The sequence below is a fragment of the Pteronotus mesoamericanus genome, unplaced genomic scaffold (genome assembly GCF_021234165.1).
Source record: "Pteronotus mesoamericanus isolate MK-2021 breed Mesoamerican mustached bat unplaced genomic scaffold, CSHL_Meso_final scaffold_54, whole genome shotgun sequence".
NCBI classification, from domain to species: domain Eukaryota; kingdom Metazoa; phylum Chordata; class Mammalia; order Chiroptera; family Mormoopidae; genus Pteronotus; species Pteronotus mesoamericanus.
Genome location: NW_026555321.1, coordinates 25,242,249 through 25,263,735, shown reverse-complemented (window position 1 = coordinate 25,263,735; position 21,487 = coordinate 25,242,249). Strand labels below are relative to the sequence as shown.

Below are 21,487 nucleotides of genomic sequence, written 5' to 3'. Positions count from 1 at the left end.
AGTTGTCTCAGTTTTTCCCCCTTTACCCTCTCCTACCCATCCCACCCCGCCCCTCTCTCCCACAGTCAATTCCCACACTGTTGTCCATGTCCATGGGTCATTCATACATGTTCTTTGTCTAGTCCCTTCTCCCTCTTTCTACCATTGTCCTCCTTCCCCTTCCCCTTCCCCTCTGGTCACTTTCAGTCTGCTCCATGTTTCCTTGCCTGTGATTTATTTTGTTTGTTAGTTTATTTTGTTGAATAGAGTCCACTTATACGTGAGATCATACGGTATTCATCTTTCACCAACTGGCTTATTTCACATAGCATAATACTCTCCAGTTCCATCTATGTTGTCGCAAAAGGTAGGAGTTATTTCTTTCTCCCTTTCTTTCTTTTCTTTTCTTTTCTTTTCTTTTCTTTTCTTTTCTTTTCTTTTCTTTTCTTTTCTTTTCTTTCTTTCTTTCTTTCTTTCTTTCTTTCTTTCTTTCTTTCCTTCTTTCCTTCCTTCCTTCCTTCCTTCCTTCCTTCCTTCCTTCCTTTCTTTCTTTCTTTCTTTCTTTCTTTCTTTCTTTCTTTCTTTCTTTCTTTCTTTCTTTCTTTCTTTCTTTCTTTCTTTTTCCTTCCTTCCTTCCTTTCTTCTTAAATGCAGATTGATTTTAGTTACTTAAGCTCCATTAGAAAATATTAAATTTAAATCCATTATAAAGTCTCAGCAATCATGACACCAGCACAGAAATAGTCAAGTAGATCAATGAAATAAAGTGAGCATTCTAGAATCAAATGTATATACCTTTCTAACAGTGTAATATATGATTAAATTAATATTTCAAATCAATGAGGAAAATAAGGCTTATTCAACATATAAGGTGTATGGATCACTATTACTTGAAGTAAAACAAATATGGAACCCTATTTCAAACATTATACAACAAATATTCAGGTGAGTTAAAAATCAATATGTAAAATCTAAGGAGTTTTAGGAGAAAATTCAAAATAATAACTTTCTTACCCTGAAGTAACATATTCAAACTCAGAAGGTATAAAGTAAAATGTTGACAATATAATGTATTTGCAACACATCTATAAAAGGGTTAATAGTTTGGGGGGTTGTTTTAGGGAAAAATTCTCAAACATTTAATCAAAAAATGGATAAAGAATACCAAAAAGTCATTTAAAGCTTTTTAAAAATAGAAATAAGCAAGAAATTTACAAAAACAGGTTTAGTTTCAACAAATAATAAGGTAAAAAAATAATACATCATTGTCAATCAGATTAATAAGTATTAAAAATATTGGTAAGATCAAGTATTGATGACCATGAAAGGCACTGGGTATTCTTAGACTCTTTTTCTTCATAATCTTAAAACAGTCACTTTAGTATATTTTGTAGTGCTGGTTTGGTGGAGGAGGTTTATTCTTTTAGCCTTCTTTTGTCTGAGAAGCTCCTTATTTCACCTTCCATTTTAATTGAGAGCCTTGCTGGGTAGAGCAGTCTTGGTTGTAGGCCTTTGCTTTTTGTTACTTGAAATATTTCTTGCCATTCCCCTCTGGCTTGTAGTGTTTCTGTTGAGAAGTCAGCTGCTAGCCGTATCGGAGCCCCCTTATATGTTACTACCCATTTCTCCCTTGCTTCCCTTAGGATTCTCTGTTTGTCTTTGATATTTGCCATTTTAATGATGATGTGTCTTGGAGTGGGCCTCATTGGGTTCCCCTTGAATGGGACCCTCTGTGCTTCCTGGACTTGTGTGACTTTTTGTTTCCTCAATTAGGGAAGTTTTCCATGGTTACTTTTTCAAACAGGTTTGCTATCCCTTGCTCCTCTTCTTCTCCTTCTGGTATCCCTATTATATGGATATTATTGCGTTTCAAGTTGTCCTGCATTTCCCTCAATGCCTCTTCATTCTTTTTTAGTCTTTTTCATTTTCTTGCTCTTTCTGGGAGCTTTTTTTCTACCTTATTCTCCAGCTCTCTGATTTGATCCTCTCCTTCATCTAGCCTGCATTTGATTCCTTCTACTGTGTTCTTTAATTCAGAAATTGTATTCTTCATTTCCTCTTGTCTCTTCTTGATAGTTTCTGTATCCTTTATTCATGCTGAGATAGTTTGCAATAAGTTCCTCGCAGATTACCTGTAGTTTTTTGTAATTCTCTCTGAGCTCACTGAGCTCATTGAGCTTCCTTAGAACCATTGTTTTGAACTCAATATCTGATGGTTTACTTGCCTCCATTTCATTTAGTTCTCTTTCTGGGGATTCCTCCTTTCCCTTCGACTTGGGGAGTGTTTCTTTGTCTTCCCATTATCTGTGAGGCTCTTCTTTTTTGCTTCTGCTTCTTAAATTGATCTGTCTTGATTTCCTGACTTTGTGGTGTGAACTTCTATGGTAGGAGACTGCTGTTTTTTCTTTCTGGATCTGCCTCTGATGATGTCAGATGTTGACCGTGTCTGACTTTAGGCAGTCTGTTTGAGAGTTCCAGCAATCTACCGTCTGTGGCTATGGAGCCACAGTCTCTTTCAGCTGTTAATCTCGTCACTCTGCACTTAGCAGGCTGGCTTAGAGACACCACAGGACAAGGCAGAGTCCCTCTTGTGGGCAGGGTGCTCTCATGCTGATGCTGCTCAGGGGAGTGGTCTGCCTGAGCCAGATGGCTGCTGCCATGTCGGCGAGGAGTCAGCACCAGGATCCTGCCAGCTACTTTCTCCGTTCTCTCCCCAAAGCCTCCTTCTCCAGTCTCTCCTCAGGCGTCTCCAGCCCACTCTGCCCCTGCCTTTGCCAGAGCCCAGGGTAAGTGGCTGCAAACAAAAATTTATGCATTGGCCCTTTAAATGGCTCTTTGTGTCTGCAGCTGCCCGTCTCTGGCAGAGAACAACCTGCCGCTATTTGCAGCTGGCTGTTACCTGTGTACTTTTTGGGCTCTGGTGCTGTAGGCTGGAGATCCCTGCTTATGGTTTAGACCCCACTATTCTCAGGGGGATCCAACTGGCTGTTTCAATATCCTTCTGGCGCTGCCACCTGTGGGTGCCCTGCCCACCTTCTCAAGTCTCTAATGCACTTCTTACCAGTTAGGTTGTACTAAAGCTGATTCTTTTGTCTGTCCAAGGTTAAAAGGCTCCTCTCTCGCTATCGTTCAGTTGTTCATTCCAGCTGAGATTACAACAATTTAGTTGTAATTCCAGGTTGGTCCTGGGAGGAGGTCAGTGTGACTTCCACTCACTCCTCCGCCATTTTGGTTCTCCTCTCCAGTCTGATTTTCCTAAAGGACTAGTGTTCTGCCTCACATCTCTGAGTACAAGCCACTTGGAGTTACTGCTGCTTCCCCACCACCACAGCCCTGGCACCCACCCCCTCACTTTCATAAGTAATAGGCTTAGGAAGACATCTCAGTTAGTCTTGTTTGTTGCATGGAGTATTGTAAAGAATTTCCAGGAAACAGCAAGGTAGAATGGAGAGACTACATGTCAATAGATAAGCATCCAGATCTTTCGTGTTGTGATCTTAAGGATTAGACATATGCTTCTTTCTAGATTTAAAATTCTTTGTTTTGTTATCCTGCGGTTACATTTCCAAACACGAGCCCATAATTTGTGAAAGAACCCATGTCTTTAAGGGTTGGATAAAAAAGAATATTTAGATATTCAATAATATCAATACTCCGAATTGATTACATTAGTGCAAGTAATTGCTGTGAGACAGTTTGGAAACTTAACAGTATTTGAAAGGAAGAAATGTAATTTAAAAATTATGTTAATCTAAAGTTTGTCAGCTCGCTTGAGAGTCTGCTAACTCTTAGTTTAAAACAGGATTTTCGGACTGTTCCTCAGAGGCCTGGGCGTGTTTGGGAGGACCACCGGGGGGGGGGCAGCGCCGGCAGTAAGACGACTAGTAAGCCGTCTTTATCAGGGTTACTGTAACCCAATTTCAGTTATTTAAAATATCAGTAAAGTACTGCAAAATACTATTTAGCTCCTGATTTGCTTAGAATTTTGTTCTGTGTAGTTGACATATAAACTATACAAATAGGAAGTATATAGTTTTGTTAAGTTCTGATATACATATATGAGGGGGGACCCAAAAACCCCAGAATTTATTTATAAAAAATTGTGTATTTATTGTTGCATGTTTAAACTCCAGTCACCTTCAAAGTCCTCTCCATTTGATGCAAGACACCTATGGAGATGCTTTTTCTACTGCTCAAACAGTTTTTGAACTCATCAATTTTGATGCTTTTTAATGTTTTTGCCATTTTTGGTTTCACCTCTTTCACATCAGCAAAACATTTTCTTTTGAGGATTTTTTTTCATCTGGGGAAACAAAAGCAAGTTGCTCAGAGTGAGATCTGGTGAATAGGGAGGATGGGTCATGAGGGTCGTGCAGTTTTTGGTCAAAAACTGCTGATGAACACTCAGCGCAGTGTAAGTGGGTGCACTCATAAATCACCCATCATGAAATGACAAACGCAATGAAAGCGTCTTCAAAAAGAATTCACTGAAGACGAACATGGACTCTCCCAACCATGCCAGCTGGTACAGTGATACAGATGGGTTGTATTTCAACCCATCTTTGTATTTCCAAGAACATTGAATCCGCTTATCAAGTTACACACATACATAAATGCACCCGCTTGGGATTTTTATTGGAGTTTCATTAAACATAGATTCAGTGGGGAAAATTGGCATCTGTAGTGTTGAATCTTCCAACTCCAAATGTGGCATAGTTCTCCATTTGGTTAGGTTTATTTTAACATTTCTTAAAGTTTTATAATTGTTATTGGGTATGTTCTAGTATTTGACTTTTTATACATTTATAAAATATCTTTTTAAAATTTCATTTTCTAACTGTTGCAGGATCAGAGAACTACAGTTGCTTTTCTAATATTTACTTTGTATCCAGCAACCTTGCTAAAAACTTTCTGATTAATTCTAGCAGTTCATCTTTAAATTATTTTGGATTTTTATGCTCATAGTCATATCATCTGCATATAACAGGTTCAGCCAGATAGACTTGTTTTTTTCTTGGCTTGCTACACAGGCTTCAGTAGAGTGCTAAGTAGAAGGGGTGATAGGAAGCAGCCCTTTATTGCCCCCAATATCAAAAGGAAATCTTTCACTTTTTCACCATTCAGTATGATGTTTGCTACCATTACTATAAATAGAAATCTAAATTATCCTTCAGGGTGTGTTTGCGTGTATGTGTTTTATCCTTTTATTTTCAATAATTTAATGTATTTGAAGTGAACCTCTTATAAACAGTATATAACTATATTTTCATGGACTTTAACATTCTAGACTTTAATAGTGGGTTTATTGTGATTAAAAATATAGTTAGAGGTATTTGGACCATCTTTTGTATTTTTTTATTTATCATATTCTGTGTGCTTTTTTCCCGTCTATTTTTTAGGGGGTTGATTTTTCTTTATTACCATTTCTTCACTATCGATTTGGAAGTTTTAGACTTCAGCTCTGTTGATTCTCTGTTGTTTCTCTATTTTATTGTTTATTTTAGAATTGTAAATATATACTTTGTGAGTCATTGTCCAATGAGAAGGCAAAAGCCACTTTGCTAGCTGCCATGGAATACAGCACATGGCGGGGCGGGGCGGGGGGAAGTCCTTCCTTTTGCTCTGGCCTTGCAGTCCCTCTCCAGTGCCCTCTGTTGGCAAGGCATCCAGTCCCCTGGCAAAGGACTGGAGTCTGCGGTGTCTGCTCTGTCGAAACCGGCCAAAGAAGAGTTGATTTGGAGCTGCGAGGCAATGAACTAGTAACCGCCACTTATTTATAATTTTAAAAATATAAAACTATCTTTAGCTTTCTAAATAAGGACCTGAACACTTTAATTTTCTTCTGAAAAAGCCTCATGTCCCTTCTTCGATGTTAGCACTAGCATTTTTAAAAAGATTTCAATTATTCTTAGAGAGAGGGAAAGGAAGGGAGCGGAGGGAGAAACATCAGTTGGCTGCCTCTCGTTTGTGCCCTTGTAGGTGACAACCTGTGACCCAGGCACCTGCCCTCAGTGGGAATCGAACTTGTGACCGTTCACTTCATGGGATGACATCTACCAAGCCACACCAATCAAGGCTAGTTCTAACATTTTAGTAACATTGTTTTTGAACCCAATGTTTGCAAAAATTTTTTGTTGCTTGCTTGTGTGTATTTTTTAAACAATTAGGATTTAAGTTTACCAGTATATTTTACAGATTTCTTTGCTCTCCACTGTATCCCACACACTGCTTCTGACTTAATGTTACATTTTCCTTCTTGCTGAAATACGCGTACTGGCTATTTTTCTTATTTGATGGCAACCCCAGATTGGCATGGCAACCCCAAGGGCCAGTTTTGTGGTTGCCTGTTACAGGGCTTCCCAAGGTTTCGGGTTCTAAACCAATTTTCCACATTAGTTTCAAGTTTTGGGATTCCCATACCAAGTGAGTTGTATTTAACTTTAGATCCTGTGCTCCTGGAGGGGAGATTAGCTGATTGTTTTCATCCATTGCTGACAACCAGTTCCTTGTGTTTATTGGCCACCAAGGTGTTTTCTTGATGACACTAAATTTTCAGGCTCCTTGTTTCTCACATTATAGCCTTCCCTCCTATCTGGTGTATGCTAAACATCTGGTTCCCTTCAACATTTGTTAACCCCTTCAGCTCCTGTGCATTGCTTTAGATTTCCTCTTAGGGCCACCAGCAACTTTACCTGTATTACTTTTTTAGTCAACCATTTTTTAAAATAAATGTTCGTGCTGCCCTGACCGCTGTGGCTCAGGTTGGGCATCGTCCCACAGAGTGAAAGGTCACTAGTTGGATACCCAGTCAGTGCACATGCCTGGGTTGCAGTTCGGTGCCCGGTCTGGGTGAAAGGCAACCAACCAATGTTTCTCCCTTGCATTGATGTTTCTCTCCTTCTTTCTCCTTCCCTTCCTCTCTCTCTAAATATATATATATATATATATATATATATGAATATATATATGTGTATATATATATAAAAGTTTTTTTTAAAAAATCAAATGTTCATGCTTTAGATTTTCTATATATTTGGAAGAGGAAAGATAGGTTTTCTCATGTTTGCTTTGTCATCTTGATAAGTTATTTCAGGGTTGCCTAATTTCAGGATATGATATATGAAACATCCCTTGTACTTCTTTTGTACTTTACCATTTTTGTGCCCCTGAACATGACAGTGCCATTGTGAGGTAGATATGACAGGCATCATTTGCCCCATTTTATTATGAGAATTGGTTACTCAAAATAGAAATCTCAGCAGAAACATTTTATTACACATCTGTCATGTATTTAGCATAATCTTGGATGATGGTGAAACTCCAGTAGCTTATAGTTCCGTTGGAGACAGTGGAAGCATAAAATACCAAACACATTACAAGTAGTTGCTTAGCATGTAGATACCTAACAAACATGTTTTAAAAATTACATGTTATAAAACAAGAAATTGTTAAAATGAAAAATGCACAATATTGACAGTAACGCTGTAAGTGGTGGGAAGAGGCCCTTTCAGTGGGGATTGGCCCAGTGGAGGAGGATTTGAGGTAGGCCTTTAAGAGCTGAGCAGGATTTTAATCATCATCAGAAAATAGTACTTGGACTATTCTGGAATAGAGCATCTGCATATAAATAAAGGAGCAAAAAACTGGAGACCAGATTATGTTAGGTTTAAAAGGCAAATTAAAGAGTGGGCTTTAGTCTTATAGAAAAGAGGAAATATTATCCACTCACATATTGATAGTGTCCATCAGTAGATGAGTGGATAAAAAAGTTGTAGCACAATAGAATACTATGTGGCCTTAAAAAAGAAGGAAATCTTCCCTTTTGTGACAGCATGGATGGACCTTATAATGCTAAGTGAAAAAAGCTGGTCAGAGAAAGATAAATACCATATGATCTCACTTATACGTGGGATCTAATGAACAAAATAGAGACATAGATGCATGGAACAGACTGATGGCTGTCAGCAGGGAGTGGGGAGAGAGGGACTGTGTGGAAGAAGGTGAAGGAATTAGCCAAAGAACATACATGGATGACCCATGGACACAGACAAAGTGTGCTGATGGCCAAAGGGAAGGGGGTGGGGGCTGAGTGGAGCCGGGCAAAAGTCGAGGGGATGGGGACTTAGGTAATAGTGTCATCAATAAAGTAAAAAGAGAAAATAATAGGTCATTTATAGGTGAAAGTAAGAGTAAAACTCTTAAAATGGTTCTATTCAGAAAAGCTGCAGTGAATACAGGGGGTAGGGCAGGGGGGAACGGGGACAGGAAATCGAAGGCAAGGGGTTATTGCCTGAGTGGATGAGAGATGAGAGTGTGACCTTGTTAACAGCTCCAGAAACATCAGAGCATAAGAATATTTGGTTTTATAAAGTTTGAAATGTGAAAGAGGCACTTGTTTAAATATACAATTTACATAGTTTGCTTTTTACATGTAATTTATTATGTGAACCAGCTTTCTCATAGAAAAGTGGAGCCCAATTCCCCTGCCTGTCTGAGGAGTTGCAGAAAGCCCCTGTGGTCCTCCGGCACTGACTCGGCAGCAGCCTCCAGGGCTCCGTTAAGGGAGTGGAGGCATAGTCCTGGGTTTGGAACTTGGCTTGCCTTTCCCTATGGAAATAATGCCACGTTCTGGAGTTTGGTCCCATCCTATCCCACACTGGAGTATTTAACTCAAGGTATTTAGGCACATCACTGTATCATTGTTGCCATCAGAAAAGTACATTTTAGTTCCAATTCAGATACAGGGACAAATCCCCAGGTAGAGGAGGACCAGAAGGGGCAGCCAGAGGGCTTAGGTCGGTTAGCTCTTAGCAGTTTGGAGGTGGGTCACCTTTTAGTCCCATAAAAGAAGCCATCTCCTTTGGTCAGTCATTGCCCCAGGGATATCACTGGCTGCTCCAGGACTAGACCTCCCTCACCCACTGTGTCTGAGACAGGACACTTTTGACACATACATTCAGGCAAGTCCTAAGTCAGATGGTCTGTAATTACCTATCAAAAGTGAAAAATCACCACTGAGGTTCTCATAATTTATTAGCCACAAATACCCCATTTCTTAGGGGATTTGAACAATTAAATCCAACCAAGAGAGAGTAGTTCTTGCTTTTACTAATACTATCCAGTCATGCAGTTAAATTTCATACAAGAATGTATGTATATATCTTTTTCAAATGGTTGTTGTGATTTAAATTACAAAATATACATATGTACACATTTTAATATAAAGGTGATAATGTTCCACTCTGGCTAGGCGGCTTCGGTTAGAGCATCACCCATACACCAAAAGGTCAAGGGTTCCATTCCTGGTCAGGACACATACCTCGGTTGTGGGTTTGATCCCCCGTCGGGGCACATATGGGAGGCAACCAATTGGTATTTCTTTCTTACATTGATGTGTATCTCTCTCCCTCTCTCTCCCCTCCTCTCCTCTTACTCTCCCTCTCTCTCGCTCCCTAAAATCAATAAAAGGTATCCTCAGGTGAGGATTAAAAAATAAATAATAAATAAATAAAGGTGATACTGTTGCTTATCATCAACTTCTGGGCTGTCCATCTGGAGTGAGCTCATACCTGTAAGACAGTTGGGTTTGGACTTAAGTTAGTACCGAGAGTGTGTCATGGTAGTGTAAGGACAGTCTAGCCAGCCTGGCCTGTATGGGGCCAGCAGAACCCATCTCTTTGTAAACCGGCCAGCCAGGATTAAGGACAGAGCTGACAGAGATCCTTTAGGTAAGTGAGATCTGCAGGCAGTAAAGGTGACAATCAGCTTCCCTCCTTGATAACCAAAGGAGCTGAAATGTGCTGAAAAGGGAAATCTTTGGAGAGAGAATATGGGCAACTGAGGCAATGTCTGGACTAGCAGATTACCGTGATAGAGTGAAAGGGCTTGCTTACCATCGTGAGAAGCCCATAATCAGATCTTCTTTAGATAAATCAATCAGTACCTAAAAAATAAAAAATAATTAGTTCCCTTACACACACACACACACACACACACACACATGCATTAAATGGAGACTGGGATAAATGGAATTGATAAAAAGGGCTCCCTTGGCTTTTATAGTTTTGAGTGGGGACTCTTTCCTTTGGCTTTCAACATGGAACCTGTCCAGAAGGGCAGTACAGACACTGACCTCAGTGTCCTGGAAAAAGGTGAATTGCTGTAGACCTCAAGAATGTAGTTATGAATGTTACAGAGAGGACAACTTACCTTTACTCATTAACTGATTGGTAATTTAAAGCAAGATACCTTAATTGCCTCAACTGTAAATATGGGAATAATATCACCTACTTCATAGAAGTGGTCTTTAAAAAGAGCATAAGGAGGTATTTATTAGAATACAACTACTAACTATTGTACAAATACCACTCTTCTTTTGTCTCTCTTTGGCATCTTCCTGAGGATTGTATTTCCTCTACTACTTTAAATAAAATCCTATCACCGCAAAATATTGATGTAATGAGATCCAAGCTTCACAATAGTGCTGTATATATCAAAACAATACTTATTACCATAGTAGATGTCCAACTGCTTGGGCAATAATGAATTTGTGTATTCTCAAGTTTGTTAAATAGATTTATCATTAATTTATACATCTACATTATTTAGTTTCAAGACTATTAAAAAAAAACACCTATGTTTTTTTTTGATGGCAACTATACTCTCCTTGAAGTCTGTTCCGGTAATAGTCAAATGATCCCATCAGAATTTCTACAAGGGTGTGTTCCACCAATGAACTCCAGCTAGAGTACTAGGAGGGAGAGAGTACTAAGAGTTCTTGTACTTACTTTTCCTAGCTCCTTCCTTCTGTGTGAGCCAAGTGGCCTACTGTTTTTCACTGCGACATCTAGTGACCTCTTCTGTACTTCTTCCATGGGAACAAAAAATTCAAATCTTTAAGAAGCAAAACACCAGGAAATCAGATTTACATATTTTCATCACTTTTGTTTAAAATCTAAAGTTACATCCATCTTCCTACTTTTAAAACGAAGCTATAGACGATTGAGAGTAGGATCGAGAAGTGTTGGCTTATAGTAGATACTCAGTGCATCATTATTATACATAATCACTGTCCTGTGTTACTCACACACCCAGGAAGTGTCAAGAGCCCATCTGCCTCTCTTTACGTGTTGTGGACTACTATGCTTTGCAATTTGCTTCTTGCTTTCTCAGACTCTACCTTGACTGTCACTTTTTTTTTTCACTCCTCACCCAAGGATATGTATATTGATTTTAGAGAGAATATAATGGGGAGGAAACAGAGTGGGGGAGAGAGAGAGAAAAACATCAATAGGTTGCCTCCCTTACTCACCCTGACCAGAGACCGAACCCACAACCTTTCGGTGTACAGGATGACACTCCAACCAGCTTACCCACCTGGCCAGGACATGACTGCCACTCTTTAAAGTTGCCTCGTCTCACTCTGAAAAGTGCCTGCTCATAGGACCACCTCAAATGTTTCTAAGTTTTTCTGACCAGCTAAAGGCTAGGATGCTGAATAGTTAGGTTTTCTGGAGTTGCATGGGAAATAACTGGACTATTTCCAGTTATTCCTTTGGAGTAAGGCAGAGAAATCTTAGTGTACAGGCTTTGTCATGTACTCACAAGAATCCTCTGGACTCCTTGTAAGATTTTTAAAAATATTTATTGAGGTATAAGTGACATAACATTGTTAGTTTCGGGTGCACAACATAATGATTCAATATTGGTATATATTGAAAATGGCCACCAAAATAAGTCTAGTTAACATCACCACTATACATAAGTATAAAAATTTTTTTCTTCTTGTGATGAATGTTAAGATTCATTCTCGTAGTTACTTTAAAATATGTAATACAGTATAATTGATTATAGTCACCATGCTGTACCTTGCAACCCCATGACTTAATCATAACAAGAAATTTGTACCTTTTGACTCTCTTCACCCATTTTGCCCACCCCCTATCTCAAGCAAACACTAGTTTGTTCTCTGTCCCCATGAGCTCAGTCTTTTTGTTTTTGGCTTTTTCTTTTGTAGATTCCACATATAAGATCATAGTTAACTTTTTCTGTCTGAATTATTTCACTTAGTATAATGCCCTTAAGGTTCATCCTTGTTGTCACAAAGGGTAGAATTTCCCTTTTTTTTTATGGGTAAATAATGTGCCACTGTGTGTGAGTATGTATGTGTGTGTACACCACATTTTATCCATTCATCCATTGATGGGTAGTTAGGTTGTTTACATGCCTTGCCTATTGTAAATAATGCTGCAGTGAACATCAGGATGCATCTATCTTTTCAAATTAGTGTTTTTGGTTTTTTTGGATAAGTACCCAGAAGTAGAAATGCTTCATTATATGGTAGTTCCATTTTTAATTTCTCAAAGAACCCCCATATTATTTTCCATAGTGGCTGCATCAATTTACATTCCCACCAGCAGTGCCCAAGGGTTCCCAGGAGGTGGTATCTCATTGTGATTTTGATTTGTATTTCTCTGATTACTGATGCTGAGTACGTTTTCATGACTTTTTTGCCATTTGTATGACTTCTTTAGAAAAATGTCTATTCATATCCTCTGCCCATTTTTAATTGATTGGGAGAGGTTTGCTATTGAGTTGTATGAATTCTTTATGTATTTTTAATATTCACCTCTTAGCAGAAATATGATTTGCAAGTATTTTCTCTTGTTCCGTAAAGTTGCCTTTTCATTTTGTTGATGGTTTCCTTTGCTGTGCAGAAGCTTTTTAATTTTACTACCACTTTTAAATTTTTGCTTTTGTTCCTTTGCTTTTTGTATCATCCAAAAAATGACCAAGGCCAATATCAAGGAGCTTACCACCTATGTTTTTGAGCTTCCACCTATGTTTTCTCTTAGGAGTTTATGGTTTCAGATATTACACTCAAGTCTTTAATCCATTTTGAGTTAATTTCTGTGTATGGTGTAAGACAGTGGCCCAGTTTTCCCAGCACTATTTACTGAAGAGCCTGTCCTTTCTGTATATTCTTTCCTTCTTTGTTGTAAATTAATTGATCATGCATATGTGCTTTTATTTCTGGGCTCTCAATTCTGTTCCACTGATATATGTGTCTTTTTATGCCAGTGTCATGCTGTTTGATTTACTATAGCTCTGTAATATAGTTTGAAATCAGGGCACATGATGCCTCAGGCTTTGTTCTTTCTCAAGATTGCTTTAGGTCTTTTATGGTTTCATGCAAATTTTAGGATTGTCTGTCTATTTCTGTGAAATATACTGCTAGAGTTTCGATAGGGGTTGAGTTGAATCTGTAGATTACTTTGGGTTGTATGAATATTTTAACAATATGAATTTTTCCAATTCATAAGCACAAACTATCCATTTATTTGTCTGCTTCAATTTCTTTCATTAGTATCTTGTAGTGTTCGGTATACAGGTCTTTCACATTCTTGATTAAATTTATTTCTAGACATTTTACTCTTTATAATGAAATTGTAAATAGGATTGTTTTAGTTCCTCTTTTCTGATAGTTCATTATTAGTGTATAGAAATGTAATGTATTTTTTTATGTTGATTATGTATCCTATAAGTTTATTGGATTTGATGATTCTAATGTTTTTTTTGGTGGATTCTTTAGGGTTTTCCATGTATAATATCATGTCATCTGCAAATAGTAACAGTTTCACTTCTTTCCATTTTGGGTGCCTCTTCTTTTTGTTGCCTGACTGCTCTGGTTAGGACTTCCAGTATGTTGAATAAAAGTGACAAGAATGGGCATAGCAAACTTGTCTTGTTCCTGTTCTTATAAGAATGGTTTTAAACTTTTTACCCTTGAGCGTGATGTTGTGAGCTTGTCATAAATGGCCCTTTTATGTTGAGAATGCCAGCTTTGTTGAGAGTTTTCCTCAGGAATGAAAAACTTGGTGAAACACTTATTCTACATCTGTTGAGATGATATTTTTATCCTTCATTTTGTTGATGTGGTATATCACCTTGATTGATTTCCAAATCTGGAACCATTTATCCTTGCATCCCTGGAATTAAACCCACTTTATCATGGTGTATGAACCTTTTAATGTATTGTTGAATTTGGTTTACTAATGTTTTGTCAAGGATTTTTGCATCTACATTCATCAGGGATGCTGCCTCTCATTTACTTTTCTTCTGGTGCTCTTGTCTGGTTTTGGTATTTAGGTGATGCTGACCTTATAAAATGAGTTTGGAAGTGTTCCTTCTTGTATTTTTGGGAAGAGTTTGAGAAGGATTGGTGTTAATTCTTTGAATGTTTGGTAGAATTTACCAGTGAAACCATCTAGTCCTGGACTTTCAGTAATTGAAAGGTGTTTTTATTTCCTAATTTTTTTGTTGTATTTTTTCTATTACCATTTAATCCCTTTTTACCCCCTCCCCCCAGCAATCACCACACTTGTATCCATGTCCATGAGTCCTTTTTTGTTTTTGCCCAGTCTGTCCACACTTTAATCTTCCCTCCCCGCAGCAGTCCATCTATACTGTCACAAAGAGTAAACTTTTCTTTTTTGTGTCCAAGCAGTATTCCATTGTGTAAATGCCCCACAGCTGTTTTATCCACTCATCTACTGACGGACACTTGGGCTGCTTCCATATCTTGGTGGTTAAAAATAATGCTGCAATGAACATGGGGGTGCTAATGTTCTTTTGGATTAGTGTTTTGGGTTCCTTTAGTACATTCCCAGAAGTGTAATAGCTGGGTCAAAAAACAGATCCATTTGTAATTTTTTGAGATATCTCCATACTGCTTTCCACAGTGGCTGCACCAGTCTGCATTCCCACCAACCGTGTAAAATGGTCCCCCCTTCTCCACATCCTCGCCAGCATTTGTTGTTTGTTGATGTATTGATGACAGCCATTCTGACAGGTGTGAGGTGATACCTTATTGTGGTTTTAATTTGCCTTTCTCTTATGATTAGTGAGGTTGAGCATCTTTTCATGTGTTTATTGACCTGGAGAACATTATTCTAAGTGAAATAAGCCAGTCAGAGAAAGACAAATATGATTTCATTCATATGTGGAATTTAATGAACATACTGAACTAACAAGGAAAGTGGAGTTGAAAGATTTTTGATTGCTTATTCAATATCCTTACTAGTAATTGGTCTATTCAGATTTTCTGTTTCTTTATGATTGCCTTGGTAGGTTGGATGTTTCTAGGAATTTATCCTTACCTTCTAGGTTGTTAAATCTGTTGGTATGTAATTATTCATTGTAGTCTTTTATGATCCTTTCTATTTCTGTGGTTATCAGTTGTAACATGTCCTCTTTCCTTTCTGATTTTATCTGAGTTGTCTTTTTACCTTGAGGAGTCTAGCTAAAGGTTTATCAATGTTTTCTTTTCAGAGAACCAGCTCTTAGTTTCACTTATCTTTTCTATTGTCTTTTTAGCCTCTATTTCATTATTTCTACTCTGATCTTTGCTTTCTCCTTACTTCTGCTAATATGGACTTTGATGTTTTTTTTCTAATTCTTTGAGGTGTAAAATTAGGTTTGAGATTTTTCTTGTTTATTGGTTTAGAGATTTTATTGCTATGAATTTCCCTCTTAGAACTGCTTTTTCTGCATCCCATAATTTTGGTATGTTGTATATTCATGTGTCTCAAGACATTTTAATTTGTCTTTCGATTTCTTTGTTGACCCATTTGTTGTTCAATAGCAAGTTATTTAATCTTCACATAAGAATTGATTTCTGAATTGCCAAGATATGGAAGCAGCCCAAGTGTCGATCAGTAGGTGAGTGGATAAAACAACTATGGGACATTTACACGGTGGAATACTACTTGGCTATAAAAAAAAAGTTTTACCCTTTGCGATAGTATGGATGGACCTGGAGAACATTATGCTAAGTGAAATGAGCCAGTCAGAGAAAGATAAATACCATATGATTTCACTCATATGTGGAATCTAATGAACAAATTGAACTAACAGGCAAAATAGAGACAGACTCATAGTGAGCAGGATGACAGCTAAGAGGGGTAAGAAGGGAGAGACTGAGCAAAAAGGAAAAAGGACTTGTGGACATGGACAACAGTGTGGTGATTGTGGAGAGGAGTGGGGTAAAAGGGACTGAATGGTAATGGGAAAATACAATAAAAAATAAAAAATAAAAAATAATTGATTTCATGCATTTGGTTGCAGAAGATGCTCAGCATGATTTGTCTTCCTAAATGTATTAAGACTTGCTTTATGGCCTAATATAATCTATCCTAAAAAATGTTCCATCAGCACTTAAGAATGTGTGTTTGGCTGCTTTTGGATGGAATGTTTTGTATATATTTGTTAAGCCCAATGTTTCCTTATTGATTTTGTCTTAGTGATTTATCTACTGATGAAAGTGGGGTATTAAAGTCCCCTGCTATTATTGTATTGCTGTTTATTTGTTCCTTTTGGTCTGCTAATATTTGCTTTATATATTTAGGTGCTCCTATGTTGGGCTGACCCCTTTATCTCTTATTACAGCCTTTGTTTTAAAGTCTATTTTGTCTGAGATAACTATATATAACCCAGCTTGCTTTTGGTTTCTATTTGTGTGGAATATCTCTTTCCATGCCTTTGCCACTCTATGTCTTTTGTTTAAAGAATTTAGTTCATTTATATTTAATTATTGATACTTATTTTGTCTCTTTTTTTGGCTGTCTTGTAGTTCTCTACCAACTATATTTTGCTTTGTGATCCCATTAGGCTTATATATAACTTATATTTAGAAAAGTCTTTTTTTAAATTGCTAACAATTTAAGTATGAATGTATTATAAAGCTCTATAGTTGTACTCTCTGACCCCACATTTTGCATCTTGTGTATTCCTTAGCTAATTATAGTTACACTTACTACTCTCATCTTTTAATCTTACTACTTTTGTCTTTTAATCTTTCTACCAGCTTTATAAGTGGTTAATCCGCTACCTTTATTATATGTTTATCTTTACCCATGAGATTTAAACTTTTATATATTTTCTTGTTACTAATCGGCACCCTTTTCTTTTTGGCTTAAAGAAATCCTTTTACATTTCTTGTTAGGCCAGTGTAGTGGTGATGACTTCCTTTAGCATTTGCTCATCTGGAAAACTTCTCTCTCCTTACATTCTGAATAACTTTGCCAGGTAATATAATCTTAGTTGGAATTTTTTTTTCCCTTCCAGCACTTTCAATTTACTGTGTCTCTCCCTTCTCACGTGCAAAGTTTCTGCGGAAAAACCTGATGGAACTCTTACAGTTGTTCCATTGTACAAGTTTTTTTCTCTTATTTTTAAGGTTCTCTCCTTATATTTAACTTTTGACATTTTAATTATAATATGTGTAGTGTGGGTTAAGTACTCTAAAGAGGCCTCTGGACTCCTTCTATATTTAGCTTTAGGATGGAGGTTGCCAGGCTACCCTCCAGGTATTCCAGACATATATTGCTGACACAGTTTTGAGAGAATTACCAACAGATTAGGTTTACCACAAATGTCAGACCTCTCCTTCCTGTGTTTCTATGTAGCAATTTTGACATCTTTTTATAATTCTGTTAGAGCTCTCTTTTATTACAAAGTGTTTTACTGGTGTGGCTCTATAATATAGGATAGCGCCTGGCATAAAATTCAATAAATATTGAACAAAAAAGTTTTCTCTCCCACACTTTCCTGATAAACTCAAAGTGTAGCTCTTGAAGGAATTTATTCTTAGATTTGGTCCAAAAAGACTCATATATAGATTTATAAAAGGAATAGTTATTTGTACATCATAAAAAGGGATAATTTATGAAAGAAAAAACAAAAAAGGAGGTAGAAAAGGAGTAAATTTGCACAAGTGAATGAGGATAAGATGCAATCAGAAGAAAAAGGACTATTATAGGTAGGGAACTTTTCTTACATAAACCTAATGATAACCACAAAACAAAAATCTGGAGCTGAGATGTAACCCCCAAAAAAAGAGGAAATGAAAAAAAAAATTGTAGAAAATAACCAAATTAAAATAGCAGACAGAAACACAAGGGAAGAGAAACAATGGAGATACAGAGCAACCAGAAAATGAAAGATAAAATATCTGTAGTGAGTACTCATATCAGTAATCACCCTAAATGTAAAAGGACTGAACTCACCAATCAAAAAGCACAGAATATCAGGATGGATTGAAAAACAAGACCCAACTGTATGTTATCTAAAGGAGACATCTTGGCTCCAAAGACAAACACAAGCTCAAAGTGAGTGGGTAGCAGGTGATACTTCAGACAGATAGCATTGAGAGAAAAGTGGGTATAGCAGTGCTTATATCAGACAAAACAGATTTCATGATTAAAAAAAGAAAGGTAGTAAGACAAAGATGATGGTCATTTTATAATGATAAAGGGAAAATTCTTCAAGAAGACATAATACTAATCAATAGAAATGTACCCAGTCTGGGAGCACCAAAATATATAAAGCAATTACTAACAGAACTAAAGGGAGAAACTGACAAAAGTACAATTATAGTAGGAAACATGAATACCCAATTAATAATAGATAATACAAACAAAATCAATAAGGAAATATATCCAAATGGACATAATCTATATTTATAGAACTTTCTATTCCAAAACTATAGAATACACATACACTCTTCTCAAGTCTAGACCATGTGTTGGGGCACAAACTAGTTTCAATAAATTTAAGAAGACTGAAATAATTCCAAGAGTATTTTCTGACCCACAATGGTATAGAACTAGAAATTAACTACAAGAAGAAAGCTAGAAAAACCATGACTATGGAGATTAAACAACACACTACTGAACTATTAGGTCAAAGAGGAAATAAAAGATCAAATAGAGAAATGAAAATGCAACATACCAAAATTTGGGGAATACAGCAAAAGTGGTACTAAGAAGGAAGTTTATTGCATTATAGGCCTACGTTAAGAAACAAAAATCAAAACCAACCTAACACCTGAAATAAAATAATACTGAATGTTAACTGTAATTGAAAAATAAACTTTAAACTTAACATGTGTACACCTTAAATAACTAGAAAAAGAAGAACAAACAGCCCAAAGTCAATAGCCTTCTATTGACTAGTTCTAAGGAACTAATAAAAAATAGCAAAAGTAAATGAAATAGAAAACAAAAAGAAAAAAAAATCAATGAAACAAATAGCTGGTTCTTTGGAAAAAATGGACAAACCTCTAGCTGGACTTACTAAGGAAAAAAAGAGAAAAGACTCAAAGTCAGAAGGAGAAGTTACATTGGATACCACAGAAATACAAAATATTATACAAGAACACTATGAAGGGCTAAGCCACCAAATTTCATAACCTAGAAAAAAATGGACAAATCCTTAGAACTATATAACCTTCCTAGGCTGAACCATGAAGAACTGAAAAACCTCAATAGACCGATCACTAGTAAGGAAATTGAAACAGTAATCAAAAACCTCCCAACAGAACAAAAATTCAAGACCAGATGGCTTCAATGGAGAATTCTACCAAACATTCAGAGAAGATTAAATACCTGTCCTCAAACTTTTCTAGCAAATTGAAGAAGAGGGAATACTTTCTCATTCATTTTACGAGGCCAACCTTACCCTGATACCAAAAACCAGGCAAGGACGACATAAAAAAAAAAAAAAAGAATTACAGGCCAATACAGGCCATGATGAACATGGAAGCAAAAAGTCTAAACAAAATGCTAGCAAATTGAATAATATATCCCAATCAAGTGGGGTTCATCCCAGGGATGCAGTATGGTTCAATATACACTAATCAATCAATGTGATAGACCACATTAACGAAACGAAGGATCAAATCAATAGATGCAGAAAAAACATTTGACAAGATACAACATCCATTTGTGATAAAAATAATAAAATGTGTATAGAAGGCAAGTACCTCAACATAATGCCCTATATAACAGATTCTCAGATAATATATCAATGGTGAAAAACCAAAAGCTTTTCCTCTAAGATCAGGAACAAGAATGTTACTCCCATCACTATTAATCACCAGAGTACTGGAAGTTCTGGCAAGAGAAATTAGGCAAGAAAAAGATATACAGGGTGGGACAAAAGTAAATTTATAGTTGTGAGTATGCAAAACAGACTTTATTCTTGTACTATTAACTGTGTTTTCAGCTTAACAATAACCCACAACCTTCGGACCAACTAACTGTGTTTTCTTAAGAGCAACTGTAAACCTATTTTTGTTCCATCCTGTGAAAGGCATCCAAATTGTGAATTAAGAAGTAAAACGATCACTATTTGCAGATGGCATGATTCTATATATAAGAAAACCCTAAAGAGTTCACAAAAAAAATATTAGAAACAGTGAGTAAATACAGTAAAGTTGTAGGATATAAAATTAATATACAAAAATCTGTTGTATTCCTGTATCCTATCAATATAATATCAGAAAGAGAAATGAAGAAAACAATTCCATTTGCATCTGCAACAAAATGAATAAAATGCCTAGGAATAAACCTAACAAAAAAGGTGAGGACCTTTACACTGAAAACTACAAGACATTGTTGAAGGAAATTAAAGACAACATAAAGAAATGGAAAAATATTCCATCTTCGTGGGTTGGAAGAATTAACTATGTTAAATGAACATATTGCCTAATACAATATATGAATTTAATGTACACCCTATCAAAATGCCAATGACATTTCTCACAGAAACAGAACAAAAAAAAATCCTCAGATTTGTATGGAAAAAGAGACCCTGAATAACCAAAGTGATCATGAGAAAATAGAACAAAGCCAAGAGGTATCACACTCCCTGACTTCAAATTATACTACAAAGCTACAGTAATCAAAGCAGTATGGTAGTGGCAGAAAACCAGAATCACAGACCAGAGGAACAGAATTGAGAACCTAGAGATAAAACCACATGTATATGGGCAACCAATTTTTGACAAAGGAGCAAAAAACATACAATAGAGAAAGGAAATTCTCTTCAATAAATGGTGCTGAGAAAACCAGAAAGCCATATGCAGAAGAATGAAACTAGGCAGCTATCTGACACCATACACAAAAATTGACTCAGAATGGATAAAAGACTTGAATATAAGACCTGGAACAGTAAGATACATAGCAGAAAACATAGGCACTGAACTTACGGACTTTGGTCTCAGAGGAGTCTTTGGGAACTTGGTCCCAAAGGCAAGGGAAGTAAAAGCTAAAATGAGCAGTTATTCTAAGACAAGAGGAAACCAGAATTATCAGGTATATCTTCCTAAGCTGGCTAGAAATGTCTTCTCAGGATCCTGACACAGAAGGAAGCAGTGATGGGATTTTGGTTTCTGTACCTTGCGGTCAACTTGAAATCAAGAATAAAAATATTTAGGATAAGACTTGAAACCACAGAGCCATCAAAAACAAGCAACATCCCCGATGATATGGGAGGACAAACTAGGGGAGGGTATCTGTTTTACCTTCCCCCTATGCTTTGTTGCAGGAGGGAGGACAGGCCAAAGAACTTGGAGCTTTGGAGGAAATTTTAGGTCCTTTGGTTCAAGGTATGTTTATTAACTGCTGCTTTAAAACAGATTCAAAGGAAATATATTTGACCAAATTCA

The 21,487-nt window shown here is 36.8% G+C and overlaps 1 protein-coding gene across 1 annotated transcript in view; it reads right to left on the bottom strand.

The window, feature by feature from the left end:
* Positions 1-9,400: 9,400 nt before the first annotated feature.
* The window catches only part of ESYT3 (extended synaptotagmin 3), a 52,855-nt gene continuing 40,768 nt past the window's right edge, over positions 9,401-21,487 (bottom strand). Inside the window, exons 21-23 of the mRNA XM_054595833.1 lie at positions 10,767-10,872; positions 9,873-9,922; positions 9,401-9,548 (exon numbers count right to left, since the gene is read on the bottom strand). Coding sequence (XP_054451808.1) covers positions 9,512-9,548; positions 9,873-9,922; positions 10,767-10,872 — 193 coding nt within the window. The 3' untranslated portion in view covers positions 9,401-9,511. The remainder of the gene's footprint in view (positions 9,549-9,872; positions 9,923-10,766; positions 10,873-21,487) is intronic.